Raw genomic sequence first — 24257 nt, forward strand, 5'->3', positions numbered from 1 at the left:
TCTTCTAGTTAAAAACTAAGTTCATATCAAGATCAACTCTTTTACAAAACAATGAGCGTTCTGTTATTTAATCTTTTTCCATTGAGTTATATAATTGTACATATTCATTTAATTTTTCATATGCCATTCTATGTGTACAAAATGAATCAAGTTTAAAAACAAAATTATGAGATTGTGAAATACTGTACTACATCATTTGCAGAGATACACTGAAGTGTTTGAGGAAATAGGAGAGACATAAAAAGTTTAAATAAGGGGATATGTTGACTTATCAAATTGGAAAATTTTATTTTACCCACCCCAAATATTTCAAACACAATAGATAAAATGTCTTTTAAATGTTATATATACATACATATTTTTAAGGGGGAGGAAGGGGAAGGAGTCATTGATTCCAAAGAAAAACAACTGTGTACAAATTTAAAGGTTTTGTGTGCAAAACTTAATGAAAATACTTTTACTAAACAATTGCCATTGTAAATGCTCATACTTCTTAGAAATATTGTTGATGGAACTTTTCTTGAGAATTCTGGCTCTTTGAGTATAATATACATATATATTTGCATTGTGTGCCCTTTTTGAGAATAATATATTTCCCTGCAATAGAGGTTTTCTTCTGTATCACTTGAGGTCTATAGTAAAAGCGATTGTTAATCTCCATAATTGACATTGATCACACAATGTTTTTAATTGACCTCCAGGTTGGTTTTTGCTTTTGTGTTCTTCAGAATTTTCCCTTTTTGATATCTGAATATTAGAGTACTATTTATTTCCTACTGCTGTGTGATGAGTTTAAATAAGATGCTTTAAACAACAAAACCCAAAACCCTAGATGGCATGAGGCAGAGTCCCCTCCATCTACAGCTTCCCTGTCATTAGTTTGTGACTGGGAGACGTTCATATGACCTTCCCTTTGTTAGAAGAGAGATCTGCCCTTCCCAGAATCCTCTTGTTAACTGTCTTTTTAACCCAAGTTGGAGGTTGCCTGATGAATGAATGGTGAATAGTGAGGTTTTTTGTTTTTTTAATGAGCCACACATATTGTTGACATTGTGTTACACATTGCTTTTTAATTTCTAACGTGTATTTAATTTGCAAAGCATGCATGTGTCTTTCATTGCAGTAGCATTGAGTCAGCATTTCTGAGTCCAGATATTGCTTTATGCAAACAAGAAGGGTCAGGTTTAAGAATGCTGAATCGAAGTCTTAGATTTCCTGAAACACACATGTAAATGAATTTCACTTTGAATATCGTTGAATAAAAGAATATACTTGAGAGCGACTTCTTTTCCCAAGAACTTTTCTTGCCTCTTGGCAAGTGAATTGCCCCAATATAAAAGCATTGATGGGGGGAAAGTGAGTTACAGAGTGAAAAGGCAATCCACAAATAATCACTCTTTTCTGCCTTTGATTGTGTCAGATTTTTTTTTTGTGTGTGGCAATTGTTTTCTTTCTCGCTTAGAAGAGGTTTATGGTCCAATGTCTGTCAAGTCAGCTCCTGTCTTAAGGTTGCAGTTGTATTTCTCTCTGGAGTTCCTGGAGGTGATGTTATCTTTTGTTCACTCAGCAGTGTGGTCGTTCCTGAGAGCATCTGTCACTTTAGGCATTACAAGATGGATGGGTCTCCAGTGAACTGCTGGTTGAAGCAAATGGTGAAAATAAGAAAAGACAAGGGGTTTCAGGGTCTGCAGAGAGGACAGACAACAAGGAAACACTGTTAGAAATCAAGAGTAAGCTGAGCAATAGAGGAAGAGAGCAAAGATGGATCAGATGTCATTTTATAAACATCTTGGGAATCAGAATCTTTTGGTGGCTATCGTGATCTGAGAAGGACATCTGCATCATGGTAAACGATTCTGTGCTTCATATTTGCAAAATGTGTTTGGACTTTTTTTTTTTTTTAAGTCTGGGGAAAGTGTTGGGAAATAACAATAATGGTAGAGAATGTTTTGGATGAGGATTTTGCTGTGGGTTAGTTGTCTTTGAAAATATTCTTTAAATTAGATTAAAATTAAACCTTTAGACTTTGGTTTTCTTTTCTAAGCAACTGAAGAATTGTAGATATTAAAATGTTTGAAAAGTTTTGGCCATATAACTAACATGTTTACTGTTTTCTGAATGCCTTTTGGTATTTGGGGAATCCTGAAAATTCTATGCTTATGCTTGAAGAAGGCAAGGGGCAGATTTTAAATTATTTCAAGTAACTTCCAATTTTCATTTAATGGACTCTTTGATCAAAGAAAGAAATATAATTGTTACTGATCAGAACAAATTGGAGATTTGTATTGCATTCATTTTGTTGGTGAAGGTCAAAATTTGTATGCTGGCCAATACAAAGTCCCTTTCTGTATATGACAAGGAACAGGAAAGGAGGTTGACTAGGGAGTAAGAAAGGGGAAAGAGGATGATGTAATTTAAAAAAAATGATTTTGTCAAACTTTTGGCATTGTCCATGAAAAAGCCATAGGTTGAAAGGCAAAGAAATTAAGATGATTAGAAGCCTTAAGCTATACAAATGGTAGAGTATCTTCCTTCTCTATGGGTGTAAATAATAGATGAAAGAGTAAGAGTGACAACAAAGGATCAGGTCGTTTAAGAGAATGTGTGCAGCCTGAATAGGGGTCTGTGGCCGAGGGCCAAAGGTCTTAGCTTTGGGTGTAATTAGAAGAAAATACAAAAATGTCATTACTAGCAGGTGAAGTGTGCAGCACGTGGCCAAAAATTAGCAATTTTAGACTCCAAAGCTATTGGAATTGGATTACTGACCTTTTTAAAAAAAAAATCATTAAGGTCCTTGTGGAGTCATATAGTTTTCATTGGCAGTAATGCAGTTTGACCTTGTTGACCATATGGGGTAATCTTGGGTTCGGCTGTAGGTAGCAAGGCTCCTGACTCAGAAAAGATGTCTATTTGTGTGTGTGTGGGGGGGGGGAGTTTGTGAATTTGAAAATCTAGGTTCTGCATTTTTAATTATTCTTTTGCATGAAGACATTCTTCTGACAGTAAGGGAGGTAAGATAAAGGTTTTTATTTCAGAATTTTAAATGGTTCTTTTCTCTTTCAAGTTGGCATAATGGAAAGTAAAATAAATACCATTTCTTTAGAAAACATAAGGTAACATTTCTTTAAGTATTTTAAGTGCTAGAAATATTCACAATGAAATTAGTACATGCTTAGAAAAATCTTTTGTTTCCTTTTTAGACACAGAAACAAAGGACTAGAAATGCTTCTAAATTATGTACAAAAATCAATGAGACCATTTTTTTTCACTTTGTCCTTTATGACTATATGTCCAAATTTTCCATGCAATAGTTTATATGGACCATAATCTACTTAGTGAAGAGAATAATAGGCACACTAGTTCGCAACCAACTATATGTAATTGTAATTAATATCTTCTAAGAATACAATGCTCAAGAGGGTAGGAAACAGTAGGTCTTTTCCTTCTTACAGGCTTTCTTCTTGGAAATTAAACCAGTAATTTCAAAAAGAAAAATAATTTGTGTTGATGTTATGTTTCACATTTTTGACAGTTGAGTAGATTAATTTTGACCAGGTGTCAGGGATTATAAAACATTCAAACTCCTTAGAATAAGAAAATTGCCTTATACTGGTTTCTAAATTAAAATTAAAATATTCTGTGGGCTTTTACCATTATGGTAAATGTCTGTCAAAAATGCAGACTAGATAGACTTATCTAACTTACATTCAGTGGGGGCAGAATCTTAAGAACAACAGAAAATACTTTCAAGTTCATATAATCAGGAGGAATTATTTGTTGAGTATTTAGGAAGAAGGAATTATCTGTGAATTTGCCAGTTATGATGTATATGGAGTTGTACAAGACTTTGATAATCATTAATTTCTAATTGTTATTTTTATAGAATTATAGGTAATTATAGAATATAAGCATCTGTAAACTATTTGTATGTATATATTTTTATTTTTTTATGTTTTCACAGGTTCAGAAAAGACCTTAGCAAGTTGTATTCTAGGCAACAAGCTCCCTGGAAGTGTTGACGCCCAACTTAATCATGAATGTGATTCAAAAATGTTAATAAACAAACCAAGGTATTGTACACTTAATTATGTCCCCCCAATCTTTCAAGATCAAATTTGTCTTAGGAAGGTGTATTTAGAATTTAAATAAAGCTAATTTGTTTGGTCCTTAAACTGGTTAAGCAGATATTTCTATGAACTTCTACTTTCTCTCCATGGTATTTGCCTTTCCCCTTCTCTCCCTCTCTACTCCCCCAACAAAACTTAGTGAGCAATGCTTTTTTTCCCCTACAACAACCTCTATATTCCCTGTATGCCTAAATTAAGAAAATAAGAATTCAGGTTTTTATTTTTTTAGTTGTAGATGAACACAAACCTTTATTTTATTTATTTATTTATTTATTTAATGCGGTGCTGAGGATCGAACCCAGGACCTCACGAGTACTGAGTAATCTGCCACTGAGTCACAATCCCAGCCCAAGAATTCAGTTTTTTTATTCCCTTTTGTTGTGATTTTATCTTTCAGATTTTCTAATGAGAGGAACTTCTAGATTTGGGCTACTGTAGAAAAACCCAAACTGTTTCTAATAACTACGTATACTTTATATTTGTCTCATATAACACTATTCTGAGATGTATGTTGTAGACTCCTTAAGAGTTTTTTACTGGAATTTATGAAGGAGGAATATCAGATTTGCCAGTTATGATGTATATGGAATTGTATAAAACTTTTAATTTAGAAAAGGAAAAAAAGATACTGCTTTTTTTCTTCTTCTTCTTCTATGTCAGAGAAAATCAAAAGCTTGCTTGGGTTTGAAAATGTAGGGTTACTCTTTTAGGTAACTCTTCTCTATCATGAGGGACATAATCCAAGACCTTCTCTCTCCTTTTGGAAGTTACAATGTGCTTAAATAGCCTGGCATTTCCAAGAGAGGCCAAAGATCTTTTCCTCTTTTATGACCTGTTGTATCCTTTTGAGGCCAAAAAGAACAAGAGGGTCATTGCCACTTCAGCCTGGTCCCTGTTTGTTCCTTCATGGTGACCATGCAGATACCGAAACCTAGTGTTGGCTTAACATTTGGGCCTGGAACATCTGGAAAATGGTCAGAGAGGGAGAGGAGGAGGCAAGAGAGAGAACTGTTGCATTTTGTTTCACCAGGTGCTGGGAGGAAGCAACATTAGCCTTTTTGATATGGGAGGCAAATTCTGTGGGCCCTGGAGTTAGGCTCCAACAATTGACGAGGTCAAAGGACAGCTGAGTGGGGTCAGTGAGACACCATGGGGTGTATTTTGTTACTTAGTAAAAGGAGCAGCCTCCTAAAACCTTAAAGGATTCTCTTGAAAATCTGTGTTGTGAAAAGGTTTTATGAGTCTCATGGCAAAAACTCCTGATTTATCTAAGGAATGCTCGCTTTTGTCTAATGGAAGGATAATCTTTACCAAATGTTGGCAATGACTATAAGAGTCAATATAGGACTGAAAGAACAGTGTGGGTTTGAAGTGTACTTTACTTTCCAAAATGTTTATCATTTTAATGTTTCTGTCTCAGTGAACAATTTTGCACTGTTGAAATATCACCTTTTTCTTTCCCAGGAGCATAAAGCGGGGGGTGAGAGTAAGGAATGAGTTTACATTAATTTAAAAATAATTCTACATACTTTTGATCTTACCCATATACGGGTTATTATGAAACCTTTAAAAATTCCAAAATATGTTAACTCTAAAAAGTTTTCTTTGAATTTAATTTATAAAGGAAATAAATGGCACATGAAGTATAATGTTTCTGGCTTCCAAATCTTTTAAAAATTTTCTTTGGTGGTTCTGGGGATTGAACCCCTGCTAGGCAAGTGCTCTTACCACTGAGCTACCTATCCCCAACCCCAGCCCTGGCTTCTGGATTTATATGTATTTATATATTTTTTTAGTTGTCGATGGACCTTTATTTTATTTATTTATAGGTGGTGCTGAGAATTGAACCCAGTACCTCACACATGCTAGGCAAGCACTCTACCACTGAGCCACAACCCCAACCTGGCTTATGGATTTTTACATTTAGTTGTGGATAATTGATATATGGGGGGTATCAGCTGATGACTAACCTTAAATTTGTGTTTCTCACACAATGTGTTTCTCATACATTTTGTAAAAGAAAATCAATGTCAGAGTCAAGAATAGAAAATAAGTAATATAGGTCTGGGGATGGAGCTCAGTGGTAGAGCATTTTGCCTAACAACACATGAGAGGCCCTGAGTTCAATCCCAGCACCATGGCAGGTAAAAAGCAATATAATACAGAATTTTTCTCTTTGAAAGGAAATGGAGAAGGGGGAAAATTATACAAGTTGTGAAAGTTTTGTTTGTCACAGCCCATGACCTCAGGAGACCACTTATATGATTGTGGATACCTTTGAAAGATGTTAGGCACCTGGCAAATGGATAGTGAAAGGAGACTGATAGAGGGATTTGGCAGTATTTTGATACTCCAATTTATACATTACGTGTATGTACATATGCATATATAGAAAGAAAGCATATATGACAAAATGTATAGTAAGGAAAAAAGATAAAATGATGAAGAGCATACAATAGGCTTTGTTAAACATTTTCTAATTTATAAATTAGCATTACAGTTATAATTAATATACTTATTAATAATGTATGTGATTTTTTCATTCCTTTTAAAATAATTACTTCTGTGAAAAGGGACACACACATAAATGTGAGGCTTAGCACACAGTGTGCTATTTTCTCAAGATTAAAGCACCTTTCAACAACTAATTTAGAAACCTAAGTGTAGTGACTGATAATTGCCTAGAGAAAACCCCACAGCTGTTTTAAGCAGTACTGAAATTGTGGTGAAACTGACAAATACAATTAGCAATGTTAATAAGACAAAAAGATGAACAGACGGGCAGATGACAGAATGGAAAGATAAAGGAGGAGTAGCGACAAATCCATATAAGAAAATAGTGTTTACAGTTGCTTTGAATTTCCAGCTCTTTTTCTTTTAAGCTACATCTCCCTCTTCTAGGACCCTCTGAATTACAGCAGATCATGTTTCACAAGTTAAAAAATTCAGATATAATTTGTAAAGGTCCAAACTCATCTGATTTGAAAGAAAACAGTTGTTATGTGGTAGTACCCTAGATAAGTTGTTGGATTTTGCTCTTCTAAAGCACAATTGAATATGCAGTGATTTTAATTTTTTTTTAGTTGTAGATGGACACAATACCTTTATTTTATTTATTTGTGTGGTGCTGAGGATTGAACCCAGTGCCTCACACATGAGAGGCAAGGGCTCTGCCACTGAGCTACAACCCCAGTCCAGAATGTGCAAGGCTTTTTAAAAGTCAATTTTAAATGTATTTCTATTTTGCTGTAATTACTGAGTGTCATTCTTGAGTTAACCCCTCTTCACACTTACAATTCTTAGTCATCCACGTGCATTACAAATGGGACTGTTTCGGATTTAGTGATCCACCAAAAACCGAATACAGTACAAACCCAAAAAACCCTGTAGAAGTGGTTGAGGCATTAATACTAATTATAGCCCACTTTCCAAACAATCACAGGAAAATTAAATATGGCTAGTTAGAGAAATTAGGTGTGTTCTATGAAAAATGTAGTTATCGATGCCTTTTTCACTATAATTTTAAAATATCAGTCGAAATTGAGAAAATTATTGTAGTAGTATCTTTCAAAATTCTACTCTGCATTTGGGAAATTAGTTTTTGCCTCTGGTGTTTTATGCAGATTTTAATGATTGTTGTGATAAATCCCCAGAAGTTTGTTCTCTGAAACCACAGCGACTCTAAATTCTCTCTGCGGCAACCTTGATGGATGTGGTGAGCCACACTTTGGAAGCATTTCTCCTTATTTAATGTTTTCTGTTCTGGATTATTGACTCTTCTCCCTGTTGAAAAATTGGTCTCTGGTGACATGGTAGAGGTCACACGTTGCCTATTATTGTTTTGCTTCTTTGATCTTACTCAGGGATTGCCTCTGGTAATTATGCTAGTTCCAGAGAGTCTTGACAAGATGTGTTTATTTTACAGAAGAATCTCTGGCATTTCAAGGAAGAAAATAAAGATTTCCAGTAGTAACATGCAACTCTTTGTTATAAAGGAAAAATAGCATTGCATTTCATCTTTAATTATGATAGTTTTCAATAATTATTATGAAATATATCACAGTAATTATTTCTACAATAACACATTGTGTATCAGGAAGTATTACTAAAAATGGTAAATTTTAAAATTAAGTTACTAGGACTGGGTTTTGATTTCAGTATATAAAGTATTTTTGGCTTCAGAAGCTATCAAAATGGATTGGTCCCCATTCAAATTTACAGAACTATTAAAAGAAGTTGAAAAATTTTCTTTTAATCTGTTTGCATTTTCTAGAGATTTCTAGCAAGAAGGGTGAATAAAAGTGAAATAAAATACCAGTTTTGAATGCATGGTTAGCTTTGTGCTTTTTTCAGAATGTACTTGGTCTCTTTGGACCTCTTTAATGTATAATTGGATAGGACACAAAAGCTCAATCTATTCATTTTTTTAAAAACTCAATTCCTTCCCTTCTTGCCTTTGACAGTCTGGAGATTGAACCCAGGCCTCAAATGAGTGCTCTTACCACTGAGCTACACTTCCAGCCCATTTTAAAAAAATTTATTTTGAGAAGGCTTCATTAAGTTGCCTAGGCTGCCCTTGAATTTGCAATTCTCCTGCCTCAACCTCCCAAGTAGCTGGTATTATGGGTATGTGCTTCCTCATCTGGCTCAATTTAAAACCAATATTTTTGGGCTGGGGATATAGCTCAGTTGGTAGAGTGCTTGCCGTGCAAGCACAAGGCCCTGGGTTCAATCCCCAGTACTACAAAAATAAAGAAATAAATAAAACCAATATTTTGTTTTAAACAAAATATTTGCCCTCCCAAATTCACAATCTAACAATGGAGTTAGAAAAATACTAGGTAGGGCCCACAATATAAATAATTGAGTGACAAATGTCAATTTAAATGAATAAATGAGGCTAGGGAGTTGCTTAGTGGTAGAGCGAGTGCTTAGCATGTGCAAGGCCACCAGGTTCAATCTCCAGCACCAAAAACTAAATAATAAATAAACGAGATGCTAAGAGAGCACAAAAGAGAGAGAACTGTGAATGAGCATTTGTTTATAATTTCAGATTATAGAGTCAATGAGAACTTCCTAGAATTGTATTTGCTTTATTTGTCCAGGAGTCACACGTTATCACTCACTTCTGAATTTGGTGTGGGGATGGGAGGAGATCTGAGAATTGAATCCAAGGTCTTGCATATGCTAAGCATGTGCTCTACCACTGAGCTGCAGCCCCCACCCCTATCCAGTGAATATTATTAATAAAGAAAGAATATACAATCAGTGATGCAATAGCAAATTATTTTCTTACAAGAAGTCAAATAATTTTATTGTTATAAGGAATAATAATAATCTCTTCTATATGCTGATCTTACGTATGAAAAAACTAAGCTTGCAAGGTTAAGTGATCACCAGGGATATAACCAGACCTCTTAACCTGTCCAATATGTTAGCTACCTACCACATGTAGTCATTTAAATTAATTTCAATTAAATAAAATTGAAAATTTAGTTCTTCAATCACTGTAGCCACATTTCAAGGGCCCAACTGCCATGTGGTTTGTGGCTACCATATATTGCATAGTGCAGATATAGAACATTTCCATCATCTCAGAAAATTTTATTGATCAGTACTGCTCTTGGTGTCAAAGGTTACCCCATGATTCATATATATGATTGTAAATCTCTTAATAAGTGATTTGTACATAGTGCCAAATAGCAGCTTTTGGAACTATTGATGGTCATTTGTTGTGAACAATGCCCCAAAATCTCCTATAGTGCCTAATGCATTCAAGGGAAAAGGCACATCTTTTCTTAGTATCTTTAATGTAGCACAATGCTAAACAAACAAAAAACTACTGTTACTACTAACATAACCATGCTAGTCACTATTCTAAAAATTGTATAGATACATATTTTCATGTATTGTTATGGGAACCTATGAGATTGATAGTCAATTCCCACTCTACAGATGAGAGATTAAGTAACTTACCCAGTATCACACAGGGAGTGATGGGGTAGGATTTCAGTTACGGTCAGTCATCTGACTCCAGAGCCTATGTGCTTAATCATTAGAATTTCTGTAAATGCTGTTTGACTGGAAGGATGATTATTAAAGTTTGGAAAGTGAGTGACAGTATCTATAAAAGACAAAGGTAGCAAAACATGGAAGTTATATACTGTTGTGTTTTTTTTTTTTTTTTGTACTGTTGCTGGTACATTGTCAATAAATTGTGACTTAAAAATATTACTCTTGAAAAAAAAATAACTGCACACACACACAAATAACTGCACACAAACAGACCATACCACCTTTGCTTTCACCTTTTTGTTTTTGTTTTTTTTTTTCAACTTCAAACATGTTTTTTGTGGGGAAAACATGGACTTTTGAGTTTTTTTTTTGTGTGTGTGTGTGTGTGGTGCTAGGGATCGAACCCAGGGCCTTGTGCATGCAAGGCAAGCACTCTACCGACTGAGCTATCTCCCCAGCCCACTTTTGAGTTTTTTGAATCTAAGTTCCACTATTTCAAAACTGGATGACTGGCTTGTTGCAGAAACTAGTTCATTTGCTCTACAGACCCATCCCTCACTCGAAATGTGCATGTTGTCTTATGGTTTCATTTAACTTGTTCCTTGATCCTGTAATCAGAAGTTGCTCTCAAAGTTTGACCAGATTCATCACACCCTTTGTCAAGAATACTTCCTAGGGGCTGTGTGTGCCTCCTATCTTCTCTTGGGGAGGCCTTGGTGTCTCACTGCCTCACTTGTACTGAGGCTAAGTTTGATCAGTGGGTTTAAGAGGTGACGACCTGATCTTTCCATTATTAGGTTCTCCATCAACCTTTTACCTAACAATTTCACGTATTATCATTGCATGCATGAATTTTTCATTTGGGGTTGCAGAGTGGTCATTTTATACTTCTATCATTCTTTGCACCTCTATTAGCTGGAATTCTTCACTAAAAAATAATCACTATCTGAAAACCATAACTGTTTGATTACTTTGAAGTACAGAAAGAGCAAGGTAAATGCTATCCTCCTTTTTTTTTTTCCTAGTTGCACTCAATTCATTAGGTGTTTTGTTTTGTTTTTCTGTTACTAAGACAGTTCTTTCTTTTTCTCCTTGAGTAGCAAAATTAGTCTTTGAGTTTTTATATTTTTAGTGTATTTTGGCCAATTGCATGTGTTCTCTGTTATGTTCAGTTTCTCTAATCTTTGACCTATGGGAACTCTTCATCTGGACTCCTGTGTGTTTGGACATGACCCATTAGTTCTTGGTAACATTGCTTTTCCTTTCCATTTTTGAGACAAAAGGAAAATTGAGAGACCACGGAAGCATTAGCAGGCACCTATTCCCAAGCTGCTCTTCTTTTCACTTTTCCAATGTACTTTCCTGAAGCCACCAGAGTCTTTACTTCCATCCTTCATCCACAATATTTCCTTCTGTGGAAAAAGGGAAAAGAGCAGAAAGACACCCAACCACAATATCATGGTGGTTTGTGGTTGGTTCCATCTGCATTTTGAGCAATAAATTAGTGGTGCAGAAAGTGCCTATCTTGTTTATTGTTCCTTAGACATTTCCTTAATATCACAAGCGTGTCTGTTAGTCTCTCAGAGGTCTGTTACGTCATAACAAAACATTTAATAATTTTTGTCCTTTTGTAATTTTACAATCAATAATGAAAATTTGGAAAACAATGTAAAACAGTCTCATAAACTTGTTTTCAATCAGATACACAAAATAAGCATATAAGGGAAATCACAAGTCTGCTTTCTTGGTACATTTGATTTAATGACTAAATCTGAAAAACATTTTTCCTTCTTCTATTTGACCCTTCTATTTGACATTTTTCCTTCTTTTATTCACACACTGACCTCACTTCTGTCAGTTGTCTTTGAGATTCAGAGGAAAGGAAGACTGGTAGACTAAGTGGCTAATGCCAATAATTTCAGTGACCCTAAATGTTATGGCATATGATATTTAGAATATATTAATTGAAAAAGACTTCTTTTGAACTCCACTCTTCTTTGGATAGCCTTGGCCTGTCAAGGGAAGAACTCCATAGTCAGCACAAGAGAAGTTTGGGGTCAGTTCCATAATCCTTTTACATTCTCATTATCATTACCATTTTAAAAATACTCAGTTGTAAATGTGAAATCTAAAACAAATGTAGATTTTTCACAATATACTTATTAATAAATGAAATCTATGGAATGAGTTTAGAGATAACTTACTTCAATACAATCACCTTTGTTTTGGAAGGGAAGAAAATAAATAAAATACCCAATTGTGTTTTTATTTGAAATAAAGACAGCTACTTTATTTTACTATACCAAGTCTGAGCAGGGAATGGATATTTTCCCTGGTCTTCACCTGAATATTTCTAATGCTCCTGTAAGGATTATGTATATCTTCTGTGAAACTCCATTCCCCAATTTTATGTTGATTTAATATTTTTATTCAAAGCAATATTTATTTGCCCTCTATATATATATCTGTCATATTACCTCTTAAACTATGAGAGGAAGGAATTGAGATTATATGCTTCTTCACTTATAATTGGGCCCTTCTTTATTAAACTAAAAATATCTCTTGGAGAATGTAGGTTATCAAGATATTCAATAATGGAAGGAAGATAACTTGTTGGGTTGGTAATAGATTAAGAAGAAGCAAGATTTCCAGGCATTTGGTGCTCTAGAGAAAGGCTAAAGGTCCACCTTTGAAGTTATTCCATTGTTCATGGATAAGAAATCCCTTGGTTAATGTGATGTTAGTTTCTGGTAGTTCCCCACTTTCCACCCATTAGCAAAATAGAAAGGTAAAGTGACTGTTGGATTTTGACTTAGATAAAATAGTGGCACAGCATATTTCTTTTCCAGCACCCACCCTGTTTTGATCATGTGTGGTGCTGTTGAAAAATACATTGCATTTGAACTTTAGACATTTTAAATATTTATACTTGTACAAGTGGGAAATCTTAAGAGCTTAGCCAAAGAGTTGGTAATTTACGACAATTTCATATGACAGTCTTTATAGATTTTCTTCTATTTACCTTTTTTTTTTTTTTTTTCTTTTGGTACGAGGGACTGAGCCCAGGAGTACTTAGTCACTGAGCCACATTCCCAACCCTTTTTGTTTTTTATTTTGAGACGGGGTCTTGCTAAGTTGCTTAGAGCCTTGCTAAATTGCTGAAGATGGCTTTGAACTTGCAATCCTCCTGAGTCAGCCTCCTGAGCCTCTGGAATTACAGGTGTGTGCCACTTCACCCAACCCATTTGCCATTTTTAATTGGGTGTAGTAATATACCCAACTTTTTTTGGTACTGGAGATTGAACCTAGGGATGTTTTACCACTGAGTCATATCCCCAGCCCCTTTTATTTTTTTATTTTGAGACAGGATCTTACTAAGTTGCTTAGGGCCCCGCAAAGTTGATGAGGCTGGCCTTGAACTTGGAATCTTCTTTCTACCTTATCCTCCTGAGTTGCTGGGATTACAGGCATGCACCACCACACCCTGCCCTAGGTTTTTTATTACCTGTTTTGAGAAAGCCAGCATAGGATCCTGCCTTTTTCCTGCAAATCATAGGAATCTCTAATAAGACTTTCATAAACCCAGCCACTCTGATGAAAATCACTGTATACTACTCACTGCTACCAGGAAGTTCTTTGCTATGTTAAGGCAATTCAGTGGCACCAGAATCTCCTATGGGATTTTCATGTGTAGGTCTGGGAAACTTAAAAGAGTAGGGTTTTGGACATGTTATCCATCACCAAGAGGTATCTGCTCCAAGTTGGCATGCTGGATCATGACTTTCTTTCCTGGTGTACAGGCTCCTTCTGGACCAAGACCTCCAGGGACTCCCTCCAAGGAGTCAATCCGAGTTGGCATTCCAGATGAGGTTTAGTATCAGTTCCCCTCCTTGATGGGAGAAGTGGAACTAAGATATTCTGAGAATTACCTGTCTTGAAATGAGATTTTCCAAGTTGAGCCTATATAGTAGGAGTGCAGGATTAGCCACATGTGGCTCCTGGCCTTCCAGAGTGATAGTGGGCAGGGCATTTAGCTTCTCCAAGCATCAGTTTTCTTATTTTTGTTGTTGATGTTGTTTTTAATTTGTGAAGTTTAAACAAGTCATACTACTTCAGAATTCTGAGGATTAAATCAGATAATTTTTACCAAGGACTTAGTGTACTGTCTAGCCCAATAGTTCTCAAACTTTTTGTCTCATAGCCCCTTAAACTCTTAAAAATTGAGCCTGTAATCTAAGCGACTTGGGAGGCTGAGACAGGAGGATCTTGATTCAAACCCAGCCTCAGAAAAAGTGAGGTGCTAAGCAACTCAATGAGACCCTGTCTCTAAATAAAATACAGAATAGGTCTGGGGATGTGGCTCACTGGAGTTCAATCCCTGATACCCACCCCCCAAAAAAATAAATGAGGACCCCATCAAGTTTCTGTTTATGTAGGTTATATGTATTAGAAATTAAAACAAAAAAATTATAAATACTTATTAATGTTTAGAATTATAATAAACCACCCACTATAAATTAAAATAAATGTTTTATGAAAAATAAGAATTTTCTCTCCCCCAAAGAAAAGTTAGTGAGCAGAGTAGCCTATCTGATATGCATTCAATCTGTTGCAGTATCACACATCGTGCAGATTCTGGAAAATTCCACTGTACATCTATGAGAGAATGAGAGTGAAAAAGGCAAATAATATCCTAGTGGTAGTTTGAAATAGTTTTTACTTCATGGACCTCTGAAAGTAACTTGGGGCCCTCAGACCATTTGGGAATCATTGGTGTAGCCAGTAGTTAGCACCCAGCACACTGTAGTTATTATTATACATGGAAATTTTTGTAGCTAGTGAGTACTACAAAAATATTAGTGATGAGAACTCTAATTCATGGCTTCAAAACTTATTATTACTTTCATGAAGGGTCCAAAAAAGATTGTACTTCAGATGAAGCAAAGAAACAACAGTGTTTCTCAAACAAATTCTAGCCCCACATAAGTGAGTACTTTGATTGTAATGGCTCAATTTTTACTTTCAGAAATTTGCTAATTAATTACCATAAAGCTTTCTCTCTTTTTTTCCAGAAGAAAATCTTCTTTTTCTTCAGAGTTATAGATTTTAGTAGAGCGTTGTAATTAGGTATTTACTCTGAAATATCTGACAGAGTTGGTATGGGGTTATGTCAGTTCACCAGTTGTAAAGAAGTGTGGTCCCATTTTTAACCAGGTTGGGTTTTGTGATTGACAGATCAATTTTAATTTACTGTTTTGAGAGCTTTGACTTAAAACATTTATTACCTTTCATTTTAAATGCAAGATCATTTAAAGGAAATTTTTTTTTTTTTTTTTTTTTTTTTTTTTTGCCTTGCTGGGGATTGAACCCAGGGCCTTGTGCGTGTGAGGCGGGCACTCTACCAACTGAGCTGTATCCCCAGCCCTAAAGGAAATTTTTGAAATGGGTTTGGATTATAAAGACCCAAAGGACAGGTGTTATAACAAATAACTTATACAAGTTATATTAACATATATATTATAGTTCACATCTTAATGAGATATATGAATATAGTTTATATTCACAATACATGTACTTTTTAGACATATAACCTCTAACTATATCAATTTTCTCCTTTCTTCCACTTTTTCTTTGGGGCGACTGAGTGTAGACCATGGGGAATTCATATGCTGGGCAACTGAAATCTGCTCGATTTGAGGAAGCTCTCCACAACTCCATAGAAGCCTCACTCCGATGTAGTAACGTGGTACCACGTCCGATTTTTTCCCAGCTGTACCTGGACCCTGACCAGCATCCTTTCTCATCTGCAGGTAAGTTCCTCAATCATATACATTTCTAGGCTCCTTTGAAAAGAAGTGGGGATTCTAAACCCTAGCATCTCTGAAATAAATTGACTAAATATTAGAAAATGCTAGTGTCTCTCCTCAGACATTATCTTTCAGAACTATGAATTTTTCTTCTGATTATTTTTCCATAAGCATCTTTTTATTAAATTCACTTGGATTTCTTTGTTTCTCAGATGTCAAGCCCAAGGTAGAGGATCTGGATAAAGATTTGGTACACCGCTACACTCAAAATGGCACTCTAGATTTTTCTAACAATCTAACAGTTAATGAAATGGAAGATGACGAAGATGATGAAGAAATGTCTGATTCGAACAGCCCACCAATTCCCTATTCACAAAAACCTGCCCCAGAAGGATCTTGCACAACAGATGGTGGGTTTCAGTTTTGTTTTCTTGCTATTTTCCTTCTAATATTGGGTGGTCTGTTTCCAATCATTCCATGCAGTGCTCAAGGCGGGAAACCAGTAATTATGGAAAGAAATGAGTGGTTATGTACTCATTTCCCTTGTCTTCTGTGATTTCACAGCAGATATCTACCCCATCTAATAGATTAAGAGACTAAGATTCACACTTGAATAACTTCTCTGAGAGGACTTGTACAAAGGCAAGTCTAGACAGGTCAAGGTTCTTCCAGTACTCCATGTACTTCCTGCATGCTTGCTACTGTCAAGCTGGGCATGATGATACATGCCTGTAATCCCAGGGACTCAGTAGGTGAAAGCAGGAGGATTGCAAGTTCAAGACCAACCTCAGCAATTTAGTGAGACCCTGAGCAACTTGGCAAGACCCTGTCTCAAAATTTAAAAATAAATAAAAAGAACTGGAGATGTAGCTTAATGGTAAAGTATGCCTGGGGTTAAATCTCCAGTACCAACAACAACAACAAAAAAAATTTTTTTTGCTGTCTTAGGAAACGTTTTAATATTCCCTCTTCCTCCTTCTTTCCATCATCCCAACCCTTAAATAAAAAGAGATAATAGATACTTTATATTTACCTTTTATGTTTATCTTGAACACTTATCTAGTGTAGAGGCAAAAATTATCTTTTATAAATTACAAATATAAAAATGTATGTATGATAAAAATGTAAATAGTTTGATAATCTCATTTTACTTGTGTCAGCTTTCTATTCCATCAAAGTTTAAGCTACATTTTTAGTAAAAACGCCCTGGTTTCTAACATTTTTGGTATTTTGTGGTTTTGGTGATATCGCATCTTAAATTCCACTTTCCTCCCTGAGTTGCTACTTTCTGACCATCAGCCTAATAAGGTGTGGGTTTCACTTTATCCAGATTAGCCAGAGTGCAATTTTTATAACTAGACTGACATAGACCTGAGGTAATGTCAATGTATGAATATCTTGGGGAGAAGACATTGGGAAGGGAAGAAGAGGAGTAAAATCTCAGACAATCTCCTTTCAGAGTTTGAAGTGCAAATAATTTAGCATAAACTAAAGATACAAATATACAAAACCAGATAAGTAGTTTGCATTGTTTGGGCATTTTAGTTTCTCTTGACTTCCCCCAACCCTTCTGAGAATCTGATAAGCAGTAAAGGAGTTAAAATCCCCTACCCAGAGGATGGAGACCTGAATAATGCTCCTGCTAGCTTATCTGAGCCTGATTGACTACAAGTGGTCTCTAATTGGTATCACTGTTTTTTTGAGTTAGGTCTGCCTTGAGCACATCATTATGAATTTGCTTCCACTTTCAATTGATTCCTTTGGCTTAGCATCTCTCCCTCTCCTTCTCCCTCTCCCCTCCACCTCTTTTTATTTAAATAAATACATACTTTTTATTTATTTATATTTATATATTGATTTACTCATTATTGATATAATACAAGTCTTTAAACCTGTAGAGGTGTGGGAAATGACCAGCATTATTTCTACTTATTGACTTTTATATCTATTTTTATGCTGTTTATCTAACTGAACAATCAACTCATAATTATCAAATAACAAACTAGAAGTTGAAATAGTGCTTCCAATATTGTTGAATTCTCATTGTGCATCTTGTTATACTTGAGAATTGAGTAGAACTAGAGTAAAAGCTTTAGGGGATAATTTTTAAATAATTAAATTTTATACCAAAAAAACTGGGGAGAGGTTTTCTGTTTCATGTTATTCTAAGTATGTTTTTAATTTTTCTGTTGAGGTATCTGGCATTGGTATTATTTATAATCAGGTATGGAAAGCTGCTTAGTATCCAGCAAGATAAAAACTAGTGATCTAAGACAGTATTTCTTAAAGTTTAAAACAGGAGAACTTAAGAAGTATACAGGAAGTATAATCATTATTTTAAAGATAAAGGAAGTGCAGCTTTCTGAGAACAAAAATCTATCCCAACCCAAGCAGGACACTGAAATTCCTATACAATCTGAAAGCAGATTTCTATATCTGGTACTTTAGTTTCTTATATTAGTATCCTTTATACATTTCCCCTTTTAATTCACCTGGGGTGGCATTTAAAACAAAAAGTAGTTTATAATTTGTCTGTGGCTTACCAGCTTTTTCAATCTGGCTCATTCTAAGATAATTCTAAGAATCTTCTTACTCAAAGGGAAAACATCTCTGAGGATTTCCTTATAAAAATGGCAGCAAAATAGGGCAACATTACAAATGCCTGAACTTTGTTGCAACTTGCCACCTTCCCTACGTGGGAAATCCTCTATTTACCTAAGGCTTAAAGGAAGGTAAAGCTATTTTTAGAGGCAATTTAGATAAGCAGATATTAACACCTGATGGACTGCTGGGGGTTACCATTCAGATGTAAATTTTGGTTGCTAATTTCTTATGTAAATTATTGGAATAGTGTAGGTTCCTATCCTGCTGGGAGGCAGTTGATTGTCTAAAGAGGTGAAGGGCAACCAAATTTTAGGCCTTCAAATACTGCTTTGATTAGTTTGTGTTTACAGCTGTTTCAGTAAACTTCCCCTCCTCCCCTTTGTTTACTCTGTAACCTTCAAGTTGGAGATAATTGAAGAATGCAAATTGTTTCTGTGAAGTGAAAACCTTGGCTATTTTCTTAAGAAAATGCAGGTAAAGTTTATAAAGAAGGACCCTCTACTATTAGCGCCGACCCGACCCCCGCCAGTTTTAAATTAAAATTATCTGTTCTACAAGAGCTTTGGTTTTAGGGCAGCATTTTAGTATTTCTCTCAGAAAATGAAATTATTTTGGAGGCAAGTTTGTGAAATTATTTGCATCCCATCTTTTTTTGTGATTAAATAAACAGACTTTGAGCCTTCCTTAGGCAAATCTGAGCCCAATCTACTAGTAGTCTCTAAAGAATGATCACATCAGCCATTCAGAATAACATTAGATGTAATTCAAAATTAACCCTGCAGAGGAGGACTAAGGTTTCTTTTCATTTAATTTGAGGTTTTAGTTAAGATTTAACATTTGATTTTTATTAGCTTAATAATCTGACATATTTCTAATAGTGGGAATATGCAACTACTTGCCACACTGCGTATTAGAAGCCTAAAATCTAATCACATTTCATAGATTCTGTAGTAGCTATCCACTCTTTACAGACATAGCTTATTTTCCACTTAAAAAAAGAAAGAAAGAAAAATATTACTCTCAGCACAATGTTTTTTTTTTTTTTATTTCCTGGGGATTCCTGATGACAATGTGTGTAATTATATCTGATTTGAAACTCAACGATGAGGGTTTGGAAGAAACAATCAGTAAATAGATGTTTACAGCAAAACACCAACATCTTGGCAAGTGAACATATTCTCAGAATAACTACAAACTGAACTGAGGAAGTTTCCCTTCATTTTGTAACCATTTGGGGCCTCAAATTGAATTTTTTCTTGACCCTACTCTAGGCTTGACATTGCCTTCCCTTTTTCTCCTTTTTTTTTTTTTTTTTTTCTTAATTACATTGCCTGTGTGACTTGTATTGGCAAGTAACTAGGGGATAAAAAGATGAAATAGGACTATTTTATTTTACAAAATAGACAATGTTGCTCACAGGGTTCCAGTTTCAGACATCGGGAGCTATTTACATTGGTTCTTGTGTCCTTTTACAAACCTCCATCATTGTGGAGTGGTTATTATTTTTTTAATCATAAAATTGGAAATTTTCTCTTCTGGTCACAGGCACCTCTTGAGATATATTTTTAAGAGAAAGCTAGAACACATAGAATTCAGTCATTGCTTAGTAATTATTATTTTTGACCTCTAGGTGTCCTCATACCATAAATAAGAAATCTCTCAAAGGCGGTTAATACTCTGAACTAGCTGGGCTTCTTCATTTGAACAGAAGATGTAGTCCCTTTTTGCCACAGAAATTGTTCTGAAATATTTCTTCCCTAGAAAATCCTGAAAATTCTCCACACTGTTCTGGATTTTATCCCCATTTAGCCCAGAACCAACATTGTACTTTCCCTCCTTAATTCCACTTTTGCTGCAATAAATTGCTTAGAAATCTTATCAGAAATGTTGCTCTCTAAGCGTGGATTGATTGACTTTGTGGCTTGCAAAAACTTGCATTTTTTTCAAGTGGGGTCTCACTATATTGTGAGGCTGACCTCAAACTCCGGGGCTCAAGTGATCCTCCTGTCTCAGCCACCAAAGTGACTGGGACTATAGGAATATGCCACTGTGCCTGGCTAAAAACTTGAATTTTAAGGACCCATCAGCAAGTATAAGATAGGTGGATGATGATAGTCCTGTGGCTGTCAGGGGCTGGTATATCAAATGCCCCACAGAATTCAGCTCAATATGGGCACAGAGAAGTCAGGTGATACGACCCAACCGGAATAGTCAAGGAAGCAATTACAGAAGAATGGAGGTGGGTGAAACATGAGTCAGTGACCTACTGATGAGGTTGAAGGTGCATCTAATCTGGAGCTAAGAGACCAGAGTTCTGGGTCCCACAGTTTCTGGTTTGTGAATATTTGGCCACGGGCCATTTTCTTAACCTTTTTGAGCCATTTTCTCATTTACATATTAATGAGATTAGAATAGATCAGTGTTCCCCAATCTTTGACTCACAAATCTCTTAGTAATATAGAAACTTTTGAACTCCTTGGGGATTTAAAAGCTAATTCTGTCATTGCATTGCTTGTGATAAACTCTTGGTTTTAAGTAGAAAACATTTATTTTAGATCAGCATAATATACTCTTATATTCATGCAGTACAGGACAAATTGTCTAATTCTGTGATTCAATAATTTCTATTTAGCTGGGCTTGGTGGCACATGCCTGTAATCCCAGTGACTCAGGAGGCTGAGGCAGAAGGATTTTGAGTTCAAAGCCAGCCCCAGCAATTTAGCAAGGCCCCAGGCAACTCAGAGAGACTCTATCTCTAAATAAAATATAAAAAGGGCTGGGGATGTGTCCTAGTGGTTAAACATCCCTGGGTACCAAAAATAAATAAATAAATAATTGTTATTTAATTTGAATTGAATGTGTAAGAAAAAAGCACATTGTATCGAAAATTCAAAAATAAAATGTACTTTATTTGAGGGGAGCCAAATATATTTACATGTTTTCCAGCATTTTAAATAAGTAAAATTCTACTTTTAAAACCAAAGTTCTGTATTTTAGGATTCAAAGGATATATAAATTCATTTTTACGAATTTTTTATTTGACACCAGAGTTCTACATTTTAGGAGTCAATGTACAAATTTATTTTTATAATTATTGTATTTTTATTCTATGAAATGAGGAAGTTTTTAACTACTGTTTGCAGGAAATTTTCTGTTGAATGAAGTAGTGTTTTCCCTCATTATTAAAAAGCAAACTGGACCATAATCACTAAATTTCTTACTTTTATATAACAGTAGGGTTTTTTGTTTTTTTTTTTTTTTTTATGTCCTAGAAGTGTATTGATGCATTTTATCTGACCTTATAATTTGATGAGTAGGTCAGGGAATTAATGTAACTTCCATATCTAGCAATGAGCATATTTAGGTATATTCGTAAAATTGCTTTTTTTGTGTTCATTAACACAATCAGTGTTAGGTGAACTTCTTGTATTTAACCAACAGCCCATTATGAATATAAATTAAGCACTATGTCAATACATGCGATTAATGGGTTGGAAGTGTGACTCAGTGGCAGAGCACTGGCCTGCCCTGCCTGAGGCCACAGGTTCAGTCCCCAGCACTGCTAAATAAATACCTAGAGGATCAATAACAACAATTTGAAATTGTATAATAGCCTAAACCACACGATGATATGGGGTTTGTCTGAAAGAGTTATGAGTTCATTCAGCTGGTTTCAGTAATCCTACATGCATAGACTAAAAGGTCCTCAGTACATTCTGTTTTAAAAATAGGACATTAGAATAATCAATTTGTTTTTAGAAATTAATAATGATGTATATTTAAATTTTGTTTACAGTTCTTATCTCGTAACACCCTTCAGAATCCTTGGGAAGTGGTGATAACCACTTACTGAGAAATGTTGTGCTGAATGATCTTGAGATTCCATGTAACTCAAATGTTCTAAAAAATTTGTAATAATTTTCACAAATTGGTGCATATTTGTGGTTTCCATCTAGTCTGTTCTTTCTAAATTGAGTTGGTCAAAGCTGTACAAAGATTGCATTACTTTTTAGTGACAGGTAGCTCCTCAAGCATTCTATTTTCCATTATTACTGTGTCATCTAAATAGCAAACTTCCCATGTCTTACATCATTGAACATTACTGGACTCATTATGTAACTTTGTACAAGTTCCCTAACCTTTTTGGAGACTCAGTTTCTCTACCTATGAGGAGAAATAATAGAGCTGTTGAGAAAATTAAATAAGACTATATGATATTTACAATGTACCTGGCTTATGATAAGTACTTCAAACATTTTAGCTGCCATCATCATCACCTTCCCTCTCCTCATCAGTTCCTAAGTTCTAAATTTGTGAGTGCTGTCCCTTAATGAGAATGTAAGAAGCAAAATTTGGGGGAGGGTTCATATATCCATAGGCTCTAAGAAATGTTTATAAACCAAATAATTAATAGGGTTCACATATATAAATGACTATTTTTCAAATAAATATAGAAGATATTATGAATAATAAAATGCAGATTCATTTAAAATTGGTAAAGAACTCATCGTAACTTTTTTAGATACTTTTATTTTATTTATTTATTTTTATGTGGTACTGAGGATCAAACCCAGTAAGATTAGAAAAGATCAGTGTTCCCTAATCCCACTGTAGCCCAGCTAGGCAAGCACTCTACCACTGAGCTACAACCCCAGCCCCTCATAGTAATTTTTGTATAATATGTTTTTATATCATGAACTCTAAAACAAATTGATTTTTGTTAATGTTAAAGCTTGAAATTGTTAAGCCTCATTGTATTTATCATTATAGTATTTCTTCTGTTAGCTTTTTTCAATTTCATTTTGAGGTCTGATGATCCAGAACATATGACAGATTTATATATACCTCAGCTGTGTACAATGTTTTGATGGAGTTTTCTTTCTTATCTCTCATATACTAATGATGGCACCTAAGTATTTGTTGACATTTAGTTAAAGATGATGCTAGAAGAATCTAATATGGTTCTTCCCTACTTGTTACTGAACAATGATGATGATGATCTCCCCAGGTTGTGTGTGGAGAGTTAGGTATGCATCCTCCATTCTTTCACAATACCCTGAAACAGCATGTATTCAGTCTCTTGTTGAGAGAGATCCAATTGAAATAACTTAGGAAGAGGAAGAGGAGGAGGAGAAGAAGGAGAAGGAACTAGTCTAGGTAAAATGAAGAAATTATTGGAAGAATTCCAAAACAAAAAGGTTTCATGACCAAACCATGGGAAAGGCAGATATAACTGAGCTTCAGGGGTCCAAAAATTGCTAGACTTACCTCCCCCAGCCTCCTATCTATACTGACAGACTTCTCACTAAGTTCAAGAAACAGAGCAGGTGCTACAGAGCAAACTGAACTATGTTCTCTCTGGCTCCATGTTCAGAATTCTTAGGGAAAATCTTTGGTTGGTTTGGTTTATGTCAGGGGCCCACATATGGACCAATCAACTGTAGCCAGAAAGGTAAAATATTAAAGTGGCCCACCTTGAATCAGGTGCCAGTTCCAAGTCAATCTAGAATATCACAACTCTCCAGGAGATCACATGGTTAGAGTACAGAGAGGATCATTTCCCAGAAGATGTGCCACAGAACAATAGCTGCCTTGTATAAGATCAGGATTACTGATTACTTTGCATTCTTCTATCTACTGTGCAAGTGCTTAAAAGATATATTTTGTCCAGTTCTGTATCCCCAGACCTAGAAAGCACCCATTG

At 35.2% G+C, this 24257-nt stretch overlaps 1 protein-coding gene across 7 annotated transcripts in view; it reads left to right on the plus strand.

Moving 5' to 3' along the window:
* Greb1l (GREB1 like retinoic acid receptor coactivator) overlaps positions 1-24257 on the plus strand; it is a 260469-nt gene that overhangs the window by 128012 nt on the left and 108200 nt on the right. For all 7 annotated transcript variants that reach the window (XM_047526836.1, XM_047526838.1, XM_047526842.1 and 4 more), the window contains exons 2-4: positions 3962-4070; positions 15793-15952; positions 16162-16359. In XM_047526836.1, coding sequence (XP_047382792.1) covers positions 15796-15952; positions 16162-16359 — 355 coding nt within the window. In that variant the 5' untranslated portion in view covers positions 3962-4070; positions 15793-15795. The remainder of the gene's footprint in view (positions 1-3961; positions 4071-15792; positions 15953-16161; positions 16360-24257) is intronic.

This window comes from Sciurus carolinensis, chromosome 15, assembly GCF_902686445.1.
Source record: "Sciurus carolinensis chromosome 15, mSciCar1.2, whole genome shotgun sequence".
NCBI classification, from domain to species: Eukaryota; Metazoa; Chordata; class Mammalia; order Rodentia; family Sciuridae; genus Sciurus; species Sciurus carolinensis.